At 37.5% G+C, this 13,581-nt stretch overlaps 1 protein-coding gene and 1 pseudogene across 2 annotated transcripts; one reads left to right on the top strand and one right to left on the bottom strand.

Moving 5' to 3' along the window:
- Positions 1-2,282: 2,282 nt before the first annotated feature.
- On the top strand, positions 2,283-8,391 carry LOC146683591 (uncharacterized). Its single transcript, XM_085446521.1, has 7 exons — positions 2,283-3,021; positions 3,698-3,866; positions 4,812-5,095; positions 5,163-5,322; positions 5,895-5,962; positions 6,781-6,824; positions 7,742-8,391. Exons 1-7 carry the CDS (start codon positions 2,821-2,823, stop codon positions 7,845-7,847), a joined length of 1,032 nt encoding a protein of 343 aa, XP_085302647.1. The 5' UTR covers positions 2,283-2,820; the 3' UTR covers positions 7,848-8,391.
- Positions 8,392-11,027: 2,636 nt separating this feature from the next.
- On the bottom strand, positions 11,028-12,837 carry LOC146683590 (uncharacterized; annotated as a pseudogene). The gene is made up of 7 exons (XR_014917618.1): positions 12,637-12,837; positions 12,388-12,505; positions 12,212-12,303; positions 11,982-12,088; positions 11,633-11,899; positions 11,314-11,490; positions 11,028-11,230 (listed from the first exon to the last, which is right to left on the bottom strand). The product of XR_014917618.1 is annotated as an uncharacterized LOC146683590 (transcript).
- Between the last annotated feature and the right edge of the window lie 744 nt (positions 12,838-13,581).

Raw genomic sequence — 13,581 nt, 5'->3', positions numbered from 1 at the left:
CCTCTGCTGGGCTTTCTTAATGACGGAGGTGATGGTGGGCTCCCACTTCAGGTCCTGGGTGATGGTGGTACCCAGGAAGCGGAATGAGTCCACAGAGGTGATGGGGGTGTCAGTCAGGATGATGGGGGGGAATGGAGCTGTGTGCTTCCTGAAGTCCACAATAATCTCCACTGTCTTCTGGGCATTCAGCACCAGGTTGTTGTGGCTGCACCAGGACACCAAACGTTCAACCTCCCTCCTGTAGGCAGACTCATCCCCGTCCGAGATGAGTCCAATAACGGTGGAGATGGCTCTTTCGGCTCCGAACCGGCTCTTCAGGTTGTTTTGTTGCTTTAATTTATTTATTATTAACAATAATATAAAATTATGCACAAAAGGAATTACTAAGGTAAAAAAAGTGTTTTTATTTATATATGTTTATATATAAATATATGCAGTGGCCCCTAGAGACAAAACACGTACAAACTCCAAAACACATTTCTAGCATGAACTGAACTTCCAAAACAGAGCTACCTAGATCACTTAAATTACACAATTGAAAGCATGAAAGCATATGTGTATTGTTTGTGTATTTATACACAAGCATTCATATATAGTCAAATAATGAAAAAATAAATAAATAAACACACCAAATCCGGTCGTTGGTACTTGCTGGCTTGTGTAGCCCCTAGCATCCTGGAGCATTTCTGTTGTGTTTTGTACGTGTTTTGAGTTTTTATGCGCTTCTGAGTTTGTACGTGCTTTGGAGTTTGTACGTGCTTCAGGGTTCGTACACGATTTGAAGTTTGTATGTGCTTTGTCTGTAGGGGCCACCATAAATATACTTTTATTTATTCACTCCACATAAAATGAAATAAATAAATCATATAATACTATATAACTATTTAAATTTTCAGCTTTTTCCTTTTACAAATTTAAAGTGAAACAACATAAAACACGGCAAACCACAACACAATTAAATATAAATTATAATATGAAAACAAAAAGAAGATGCATATTCTCTGTTATATGGACCTGCATGAATAAACTTTCTGAATCCTTTATCATCCGCAACTGAAAATAGTTGTGGATGGTTACTATTTTTTATTTTATTTTATTTTATTGATTAGCATTCAAATATCTCAATGAATACAGAACAAAGATCTACCACAAAGCAAGAAAGCATGAGACAAGGCTAATCAAAAGGTATTGGCTGAAGCATTTGCTTATTACGCCAACCCTTTTAACAAAACATCTTTTTGCATGCAGCTCCAACACGTTCTCACTCCCAACTCTTCAAACGTGTGACGCATGGTCAGGCCCCCTCTGCTGCACATATGGACGCGCAGGGTACCCCTCTCGCATCGGGAATCGACGTGAAGGGTCCTCCGATTGAAGAGATTGCCGCGGAAGTGGTTTTTGTCGGTATATTTAGACATTTTCCAAATCACATTGTAACGACCTATACTGAACACAATAAATTATATAATGCAGGCAACTATCTGAGAGAAAATTACTGCAGATAAAACTAATTACAGGCTGTTATTTGTGTATAGGTTCTTGCATTGACGGAGTGAGCGATGTATGCTGGGTAATGGCACAGCTAGCGATTGGGTGAATTTATTGCACCGGTTTTATAAACTGTTCTACAATCCTTTTGATATTTGGAAATCTGTCGATCATTCTGCTACAGCTGTAAGATATCTTCTCCAACTCCTCTGAATACATGCAGTCATTTTACCGTCTGCTTTGGCTAATCACGCTCTTACGTATTAAATTAAATGCCTAATAAAAAAGCTGTTCTTTTTTATTAGGCAAAAACATTTTCGGCAAAAAAACATTATGCAAAAACATTTTCGGTGCTGTTAAGGAATTCACAGCGACTCACTTGTTTATTTTTGAGAAAGTTTATTTTTTTTTATCATATTAGATGAGCGGCAGTGACGTCAACGTACTCGATCGTACCACAGGTAAGTGCGAATCTGAATCTGTAGATTTTTTAAAATTATTTTTCTTATTTAAAACCAAAAAGAAAAACCCGAAACAGTGAGCTCACAAAGCAGTTCCATGGGTTAAGATTAGCAATTTCGTGGAACAGCGAATGACTTAACATTTAATAGCATATATGTTACCACACCACATGTGCTGTAAGTTAGCTAAATTCATTTCTGTTAGCCTATCAAGTTAAGCTTATCATATATCATCATCCAGGGTACAGTGATAGAGAAGTGTGTGCTGACGTTTGCTGTTGTTGCCACTTTGTAAAGTTTGAGGGTTCTAATAATAACATGTGGTGTTGCCAGATTGGGATGATGCTCAAATTGAAGATAGACGTTATCTATCAATCTAGCTCTCTCTTTATGGCTCTCTCTCTCATTCTGGCTCTCTCTCTCTCTCGATTTTAAACTTAATAACAGCATTACATAATCATTAAATAGCAGACCGATCATCTATGCTGCAAATGAAATACAAATGGACACTAAACAGGGTTTATCTAAATCGTTACAATAGGGTTTAATGTATATATTTATTTATAAGGTGCTTCTGAATTCTGAATACTTTTTTTTTCTAAACAGGTTCTTCATCAATCAGCCTATTATTGATTGATTCCTTCCTACATCTGCTTTTTGAAAAACTCCTAAAGGCACTTTTAAGAGCCACGTCAGTCTGTTTGTATCTGTTCTTACTGCTGTCCTTATTGGTCTGTCTCTCTGTTTCTATCCGCATTTCTGTCTCTTTAACTCTTCAGCTTTTTTCTTGTTGTCAGTGTGCTGGTTAACCTATAATTTGCCTTTTGTCTGTCTGCTGCCTTTTCTGTCTGTAATTATTCTTTGTTTCAACATGACAGGCCCCAAATTCAGGCCCTGTACATTTTGCCAGACTCCCAATCAGGCAAGCAGAAGAACCTGCTATGTCTGCTTCGGAAGTCTGTCCAGCAAAAAGAAGCTAAAAGAAAAAGTAGAATCATTGGATAGCCAGTGGGCACAAGTTGTCTTGAAAAACAGAAATGTTTGCCGGATAATTGATTCTGCCCGTATTGCAGTAAGTAAAAAAAATTTTGTTTCATATATTATCATTAAGTTGTTATAAGATGTTGCTGGCACATTAACACAGCTCATCATATGTGCTTTTGAGAACATGCAACAATATTTTATCTACATTTTGCTAAAGACAAACAATTACTTTAACTGTAATACATCAGTGGTGGCTGTATGTATTCATATCAGTATGAATGTGTAAATGGTCTGTATTTGTATAGCGCTTTACTTAGTCCCTAAGGAACCCAAAGCACTTTACACTACATTCAGTCATCCACTCATTCACACACTGGTGATGGCAGCTACATTGTAGCCACAGCCACCCTGGGGCGCACTGACAGAGGCGAGGCTGCCGGACACTGGCGCCACCAGTAGGCAACGGGTGAAGTGTCTTGCCCAAGGACACAATGACCGAGACTGTCCAAGCCGGGGCTCGAACCGGCAACCTTCCGATTACAAAACGAACTGCCAACTCTTGAGCCACGATTGCTGTGTGTGAATGCTTAAATGGAAACTTCTAAGAAGCTGGTGTGAATATGGGTTAATATTGCATGTTGTATAAAGCACTTTTAGTGCTCCACGAGAGTAGGAAAACGCTATATAAGAGTCATTTCGTTTACCATTTAACAACAGGCTGTGTTTGACTAATTTGTGCCAACTATTTTTTTTATTAATTTCAGGTGCAGAAACTTGAGTCTATAGGCTACAAGCCCATTTTATTTATTGGCAAAAAAGACAAGGATTCACATAAGTGGGTAGCAGATGTTATTACCCATTTGGACCCCACTTCTACTACAAGAAATTTCCTGGAGAAGATGCAGAGGGCTTATGAATTTATACTGTCTAAGGGTAAGAGTGAAGTCTGTTGTATACTTTCAGTCCAGTTAATTAATGCTAATTTATATAGCAACTTTTCACAACAAGTCGTCTCAACTTGCTTTCACAATCAGAATACTTCATTAATCTTTAAGCAAATTGTGTAAGTATATTTTAAGGTCATTAAATAACCATTGAAGGATATGTTATCAAAGGCTTCGTTCACACTGCAGGTCTTAATGCTCAATTCAGATTTTTTTGTCTGCTTGTTCACACTACAAATAAAATGTGACAGCAAACGCGCTCTAGTGTGAACGCCCAAAGTGCCTGCATGCGCAAAAGAAGACGTCACACACATTGCGCTCTGTTTAGACCCAGACCAAACAGTATTGTTTGACTGATGGCCCTTATTATAAAGACTTGTTTGAGACTTTATGTTTCCCAATTTTGCTTTAAGTTATTTTGTTATTTACATATGGCCTAATAATGATCCTTATTGCTGTTTTAGAGAGGAGCGGTGCTTCAAAGAGTAGTTTCAGATTTCTGTCAGAATCTGCAAATATAATGTTCACGTTTCTCCAACATTGTCTTCCCAACAGTTTAGCTGGATGGCCAGGAAGCGTTCATGATGTCTTCTGTGGTGCTTCTCTGGCGCTGATAATTGGCGTCTGTCTTGTGTCAGTGACGTGGAAGATCGATTTAATGTGACAGGACCGTTCAAACAGCAGTCGCTTTCTAAAATATCAGCTATGTATCGGATTCAGTAACACATACGAACGTGACCCAAATTGGATTTGAAAATATCGGATTTGTGCCGTTCACACTGTCAGACCATGATCGGATATGGGTCGCAGAGGGTCAAAAAAATCGGATTTGCTGCGCTTTCGCCTGCAGTGTGAACGTAGCCAAAGTGTAGTTCCTGCTAAATATAAGGCCTTTTTTGAAAAATATTTTTATGAAAGTAAATATGTTTTATAGGAACCTCCACACCAGTGCACCCCAATACCCCCACAGAACAGCAGCTTGTGCAGTCCAAGAATTCCACCAAGGAGCATTGTGCTGACAAACAGACCCACATCAAAGAGCACGCAGAGATCCCCAGTGAAGAACAGGCAGAGACCCTGATCAACAAGCAAGCAGAGAGCCTCGCCAAGGAGCAGCCTGAGATGACCACCCAGGAACATCAATCTTCTAGGCTCCTCGAGGAGCACCCAAAGAGCCTGTCAGACGAGCAGACAGAGACTGGGAGACTGGGAGATCGCGTGGCTAGCAGGTGGATGAAGAGACTGCAGAGATGGCTGGTCTGCGGGTTTAAAAGGTGGTGGAGAGGTGGGAGAGGTTGTTTGTGAGGTGCTTCTGTCTCTCTTCTTTTTTTGGAAAGACTGGGAGCATGGAACAGAAGAAGGAGATAAAGGAACAAGATTGAGAACAAAAACAGTCTCCCAGTCCTTAAGTGAGGGTGGCCAACATGAAAATAAGAAGAGAAAGAGTAAGTATTGCTTTGCATGTTATGTCTTGAGATTTTTAAGTTTCTTACCCAAAAATGATACATATGTTGTCCTAGAGAACTAACAAACCATTGCAAAGTATTATTCACTAGTTATTTAGCTGCATTTTGGTGTACACTATAAAAAGACTATAATTAAATATGGTCAATCCCTTACTTTAGTTAAGAGGACTTTGTAATTCAACTTGATTGGATTGAGAAAACTAAAACGCACTTTGAGAGAACATTTTAGTTTCTCTCAACAAATAGTGTATGCATTTATATAAACAAGGTCTGGTGGCACTCAATTGCAAAATGAAGGGTGAATTTTTTTGTTAATTTGTTGGTCCTAAGTGAAACTAAGTTTTTACACAGAATTGATTCACAATTTATGGTATGTACTTTAAAAAAAAAACTCAACTGAGGTGGGTTCACTTTTGGACCCCAGAGGACAAATGGAGTATGGCAATCAGGAGGATATTACAGATTTTCACTTCTTGAGTGAAAACTCATATTTGATTTCTTGTGTATACAGAGTCTTATGTTTTTTTTAAATGTAATTTTTCATTTCTTAGGCTGTCGAAGATGTAGTAGGCAGAAGGTGTTCCAGTTTGAAGAAGTCACTGAGAGCAGGATAAATGAGGTAATACTTAAAATGTTTTCATTTGCTTTTCAGTAGACTTTTTACAGTAAGCCTATCTCAAGTTGTTTTCATCCATGCACTACAGCCATGAACTGTGCTACATGGGTAAATTCAAATGTACTTTTGAGATTAGTGAAGGGAAATGATTAATGGAATTACATTAAAAGATTGTATTGTATTTCATGTGTTTGTTCTTAAACAATTCTGCAAAATTAATCACAGACATTGAATACTGCTACATCTTGCTACAAAAACCTACATGGCTAACATAGAAATGACTGTATATGAGGAAGGATCATATTTTTTTCTGTGTAAGCCTATATCCTCAGTTGTTCTTGTTGAATCAGGATCATAGAAAGCACAATTTATAGATCCTGATATATGCTGACCAGCCCTGTCTCACTATAAATAGTAGATAATCATGTGTAGTTTGAAGTGTTTAAATGGACACAATTCAAACAATTCATAATGGGATGATATTGATTATGTCAGTGTATGATGTTACAAGTACGTCAAACTTTCCGAGGAAAAGAACATAGCCAGAGTCAAAAACAGATAGACGCAGTTAACTAAACCTGTGATCAAAATAATTTTTTGTGAATGCCACAATTGGATACATGCTTTTCAAAATCCTATTATTTTTTTTTTTTATAAACAGAAATGCCTTACATACACATACCTACACATCTATCAAAGTGTGTTTACATGGGTCTGTGTGTGTCTCAGGTGTGCACACTGGATTACACACAAGCTTTATGAAGACACCTATCCATTAACCATGTTATTTAACGATTGCCTCTCTGATTCCTTCTGTCTAGGGGAACACAGAAGTAAAAGTGCGTTGGTTGCCTTGCTCTGTTTGGTAAGAAGCTCTTGATATTTCATTCTCTGAGAATGTTCTGTTTCCATCTATTACCTTTTTGGAGCACAAATGAAAATGGAAAACCAGGTGTTTTGTCACGTCTTACTTCTCGCTTTTTTTCTTATCCTATCTCAATTATTTAATCAATTAAGGATTATTGCAAAGTTGTTTGCCATCTTTGTCGAATCATAAAATAACAAATTTAATAAGAAATATATTTGAAACTGTTCAGAAAACACACGTAGTGTCTCACTTAGATGCAAAAGTACTGGGAATAATTCCAGCTGGACTGTGCTGGGGCCATAAGAGCACTCACATTAATTGTAAGAAATATATAAAAGCTATCAGGATTTTGACAAAGTGGAGAGAATTTGTCCATGTCTTACACAGATTTATGTGTGCCAAAGGATAAATCGCCTAAGCAGTGGAGGGAGTATTCAGATTCTGAACTTTCCAAAGAAGTACTAATATCACACTGTGAAAGCTTTCAGTTGTTTTGCATACTGTATTTCTAGCATTACAATTGTGTGACAGCAATGAATCTCTACAAATTAAAGAGTAAACAACAGCCTTTATAATAATCCAAAAGAAACTAATTATCACATTTGAACAATTTTTATTTTCACTTCACAGAAAGGATATTATGAAATGTTCAACTGAAAAACAATAACTAAGTCTTTCATATGTGTCGAGTGTAACTGTACAGTAGTGTTTTGTTTGTAATCCATCTAAATTACAAATAGTGTAGCAGAAGTTGAAAATATCCATAAAAATGACAATTTGCATTTTAGTACAGTACTTAAGGAAATGTCTTTATCATGTTCCACCTCTGGTGTTAAACATAAAAAGCACGAAGTAATCCCCAACATGATATTAATGTTTTTGGTGTTGTTTCTTTCAATAATTATATTTTCCAGTGGGAAAATCTGGGATGACACGTGGGAGCCAGCCAGTGAATTTCAACACCACTTTGCCATGCCAGATGTGCCACCTCCTTCAGCCACTGAGGAAGTCTTCTTATGATGTTGTGATGTTTGTTTTTCCATGTTACAAACAAGTAAGATATAATGTCTGAAAACTGAAGTTGTGTACTGTCTACAAGGAACACTTTCAGAAATATGTGGAACCAAAGGTCCATACATCCAGATGTCACATTGATCTTCTCTGTTCACAGACTGGATATGTTCATTTTCAGCAGTTTGATTGTTTAGAAATGTTAGACAAATATTTATACTTGTTAAAATGCATTGTGTTACGTAAAAAAAGACTTTATCTTATGTTGTTAACTACAATAGTAGTTCTGTGTTCTTAACTTGAATGTTTTTGTACAGCATTTATATTTGCTACATTCTTTAAAAAGTGAGTGTAGGCTGTTATAATTGTTACGGTGAATATGACCCGCAGCTAGCAACTCAATCCATAAAACACATCAGTCTGTTTCCCTTTGTTTCTCATATGAAGTTGTTATTGTAAACAGGTGTTCTGTTTAGTTTAAAGTATGAAGGCTGGTGAAATTGTACTGAGTACTGTCAATGAAAAGTAAAATAAAAAATCAAAGGTCTATTGAGATGTGAGAACTTGTAGTACTGTTTGATGTTGAGACTGAAAGTTTCCATTACTAGTAGTATCAACTTTCATAATTTTCTTAGATGCTCAACATTGACTTGGCCTTGATCCACCTACACTGTTATATAACTTCATTCTCTATGCAAATATTATTTTTTCTGCTTTGCACATATAATGTATACATAGAACACAGAAAATGTCAAATTGCACTACCAGTAATCATTTCAAGTGTGATGTCCCCACAAATAATAAGCATGTTAGATTATGTACACATATTTTCAAATTAAAATCAACATTGAATGTGGCTTTGTCCCATTACCACTGACAACATTCTTTTGAGTATTTTAACTACATTGATTATTAGAGGGTTAAGTCAACCCTCTGAGCTCTAACAGCACCTAACCCTGTATATTGGGACTATGTCATTTTTGGCTTTAGAAGATTACTAACAAATATTGGCCGTCATAGGAGAAAGAGAATTAAGCTGTTTCTGTTGAGAGATACGACCTGAACTACTATTTAGGGTTAGGGGCCAGTACAATAGCAAAACTGCTTAAAGAGATTGGAGCCAGAGGACAGGTGCTGCTGCAGGTTATAAGAAAATTAGCTAACACTGCTGAGTGGGCCAATCACTGGCTGTGGTTAAAGAGGGCTGAGATCACTTGGGCAGTCAGCTATCCGCAACACACATGCCCAGAATTGATCAAACTGTGGTGGAGCTACCTAAGCAGGGGGCATCAAAAGGGTAGAAAACATAACACTATAATTTGTACTGTGATAGACCTGAAGCCTTGTTGACTGATACAGCTGTTTCAGGGCTCCTGGGGCTGTGCAGTTAACCTCATGGTAGTGAAACATAAGGCAGGAATGAAAAAAGGTTTTGCTTCTACCCTCAGCTCTTTTTCCTGTTTGTGGGAGGCAGTGGAGATGTAGAGGGTACAGCCCGATCTGGGCGCGGAGGTATGGGATGCCAGATCACATGCCCCAGTTCCGGCTCTCCTCTCTTCTATGTTATCTCTTTTCTCTTTCACCTTTTCTATCTCTTTAAGAAGTGAGGCTCTTTAAGCACTAAAGACCTAAATAGTACTTATCGTTTTGCAGTGAAGTGATAGAAGAAAATAAATTGTAGAAAACTAAATAGGAAAAAGTAGAAGAGAAATAACAATTTCACATCAACCAGTGACACACCGCGGGGCCTGATCAACCCTGGCAGGGCCTCCATTTATGAGGGTGTCTACTGGTAAGGGCCAAAACACCCAATGAATCCAAGGTCCACTACTGATGATGTGTCACAATATTTTTATATTATAATCTGGATTTGGTCTTTAATCCCTAAACCTAACCAAGAACTTTAAAAGAAACTAAAAAATGGCAAATATCTTTTGATAAAAGACCAAAAGACACTGTGAAGTTGATGCACACAACGATTTGTCCTCCTGATGAAGTTTCAGGACTGCCTTTCTCCATAGTGGCCATCCATCTATTCCTTTTGTGGAATAAATTTATGTGCTGTATGTGTCACAAATACCTAAATTTGATCTGGTGTGGGCTATAGTATTGAAAGGGTTGCATAATAAGAAATTGTTTTTGTTTGTGAAATAGATTTCTACGTTCTTTTTCACAAGTTACTTACATGATTGGCAGTCATTTTCAGTTTTTACATATCAAGTCTACAGTCATAACTATATTAAACAGAAATGTGTTTTATGTCTTTGTCATGGAAATATAAATGTCGCTAAATTTTAACTGTGGTGACAAAATGATCCATTGAAACTGCATGAAAACATCAAACTGACAGTTATTTTTCAACTTTATTTGATTGTGGTCATTGGTAATATAAAAACAAATAAACTACAGTGATACAGACAATTTAATGAAATGTGGTGGGGGTAAAATGACAATGATGTTGGTCCACCCTAAGACACTGTAGGCTTAGTAACCACTGGATCAATTAATACTCTAAATTTTAAAAAAAATATGGTTGAGCACATCGCTGTACAACTGGAACTAAACAAAAAAAGTTATATATCCAAAAGTTAATTTGTGGATCAGGGTTGTTGTGACAGAATCAGCTGAACTGCCTACTGTACTGTAGTATGATTATTTTAAAAATAAGCACAAGTACTAGTAATGCACTCAAACATTATTGATACTGTTGATACGAATGATACATACCATGAAAATATACTTAACATGTACATCAAAATACTCAAGAATGAAAACTCTCACCTGTGACAAGCATACTTGAAATTTGCTTACAAAGTTCTATCAATCACATTTCAATATGTCTTGTAAATTCTGTGAGCCAAAAATATATTACAGTAACTTAACATGACAAAAATGTAAAAAGTACAAAATCTCCCTCTGATACATAACAGTGTACTATTATGTATTACCAAAATGCATGTTTAAAAACAGTGTAACAGGGTTGTTTTTAGCTCTACGAATGACATTAAATAAAAATGTGCCAGCTGTCTTTGTAAAAAACTATATGCATTGATGTGATGAAGTCTTGGGAATGCACTGTCAATGACTGGTCTATGGCCAACTTGAAAAAATTGGGGCCCCCAGCATTAAACCTGCAAGGTAGGAAGTTGATATAAGTTTGAGGACAAACTGATATATTACAGATATTTATTACCGGCTTTAATTAGAAAATTCAGAGTCACTGTAAAAGTCATCGTCGGAAGTATGATCAAGGTTAATGTTCTTTGCTCCTGACAAAACTTGCATGTAACACTGTCTTGCGTGCAGCTTGTTTTGTTTCACATTCTGTCGTTTTCTGAGGATGATGCTCTGTAGACCTCTCAAACCCTCCTCACTTAGGCCACAATGCGAACCTTAAAAATAGAACATATAATTTAGTCTGCTTTAATGCCTTAAGAAACAGTCAGTGTTTTGTATGCATTACTTAAATACATACTTTTAAATATCTCACTGGAAAACAGGCCGGACAGCTCTTTCAGGATATCATCATATTTTGAAAGAGATTTCCAGTGATGGTCCATCTCTGTAACAAGAATCTTCTTTTCCTCCTCAAGTCTTCTTATTGCCATGATGATATCGAATGCCCCTCTCTTTGTTGTAAGGCTGACAGAGTCTGAAATGCATTTATAACAAAGTTATAAATCAATTCACAAAGAACGTCTGAAGTCGTAAATGATTTTAGGTCAACACCTGAAGCTTAGGGTTTCATTATATGTCAGATATGCTGAAAGTAGACAACATATATGTACAACTACCGCTGTGTGCCCGCTGCCACGGCCAGCTTGTGTCACCAGACAGAATTTCTTCCAAGCACAGAGTTTCTTTGTCTGGAAACATTCTGCTGTATTTTTCCACAGCAGAAGTCAAGATTCCTTTCTCTTCTCTGATCTTGCGACGAATCTTGGCACGGGCTTTATTTCCATCGGTGTCTTTGTACAGACGCTGGGATCGTCTCTTTATGCTCGCTACAAGCACTTCGATTCTGCTCACCAAGGGATCAATATCACTTGTGCTTGTTGTTGCTGCTTAGAAGAAATAACACAGCTACACTTACATAAAGTCATTGTACAATTGCATCACATTTTTGAATCAGTTTTTGCTCACCTTCTGCCCAATCCTTTACATCACTGACCCAGTTGACTGTCAGTCACTGCTAATTGGACTTTTAAGGACTCCAGGTTCTGAAGCTGGGTTAGAAGAGCTTTTGTGGCCTACATTGTCAATTTGAGATTAAAAAACAAACAAACAAACAAAAAACACTAAACACATGTTTACTCCAAATAATAAGAACACAGAGGAGCAGTCATCTAAAAATAAAGTAACAATATCATTACCTTCTGATATCGATGGGTCAGAGAGGTGGCCAACTGGTCTAGCTTTTGTTGATTCCAGCGCATGGTCATAAGAGTTAGCATGTCACTCCGTCCTGCAAACACAGAAAACGTAGTGTTACCACTTTCATCATAATTACACACTTAAAATCTAACTAGTGCAGGATTTGCCTTCTCACCTGCTTTGGACATATGTTTTGTGGTAACTGCAATCCTTGACAAAAAGGCATTACATTGCTCTACCTCCTCCCCTAGAGTCAAACCAGCCCCATCTTGATATGCTCCACTCCATTTCACCTGGAAAACACACACACACACACACACACACACACACACACACACACACACACACACAGATAAAATACAAATTACACAAAATGTTGATGTGCAATTGTTCAGATAAAGTCATTAAAGTCAGAATTTCATACCTCACATTTGAAATCGTGGGTTTTAGCATGAAAGACTGAAAGAAATGGCTTCATGCTAAGAAGGTGCTGGAGCTCTGGACAGCTTTTTGTTACTCTTTCAAGATATGGCCAATACTTGCAGGTAACATCCATACAAAAAAAAAGTGATATGTCTATTGGCCAGCTTTTGTTGCAGGTACAAGGGATAAGCAAAAATTTCACCCCTGTACATATTTAGAGTACGGAGCAGCACTCCATGCCTACACACTGCAAGCTCCAGTCCCTCCTCATCCACCTTGCTGCTGGATCTTTGGGAGGTCTCTCTGGCTGCTGACCACTCCCCTCCACAAACACCTCGTCCGGAGACCTAAAATGCATTAAATAGCTGGTGACAATGTCTTTTCACAATCTCTTCAACAGAGTGTTAAAGGTTAACATAATTATGTCTATGTAATTAGAGCGTTCAATCTTACATGTCTGGATGTGCTGTGTATGTAGTCCACAAATCTTCCCACATCTTCATCCTTTGCTATGAAGGCGTCTTCAAAGATGCCCAGTTCCTCAGATCTGAACAAAATAGCAATACAGTATACTTTATGGTGTCATACAAAGTAAGTCCAAAGTTAATTGGTGCACCTTATAGTCACATTGTCTGAAACAAACGTTGGTATTACACATATTTTGCTGTACCTGGCTGCATTCTTGAAACGGTAATGCTTGCGGTTTCCATCCACTGAAATTGCAAGCATGTCTGGGGCACATGCATGACATGTGAAGGGATCCTCCTTTAAAATCTTGTCTAATTCATATCTCACGGCTTCCCACTCAAAGAAACTTTTCTGAAAGCCATCTGCAGAGATCTTTCCCGTCTGGTTTAAAATGAAAGACATAAAGAGAAAACAACTACGCTACAAGTGACTTTTAAATCCTGAATAACACAGAAGAACCATACTGTAAAGGATGCAT

Source organism: Copadichromis virginalis, linkage group LG22 (assembly GCF_057382275.1).
Source record: "Copadichromis virginalis isolate Kocher_CV1m ecotype Utaka linkage group LG22, C_Virginalis_male_GT1.1, whole genome shotgun sequence".
In the NCBI taxonomy this organism is placed as follows: Eukaryota; Metazoa; Chordata; class Actinopteri; order Cichliformes; family Cichlidae; genus Copadichromis; species Copadichromis virginalis.
Note: the sequence above shows the minus strand (reverse complement) of the source record. Positions and strands in the feature narration are given on the sequence as shown.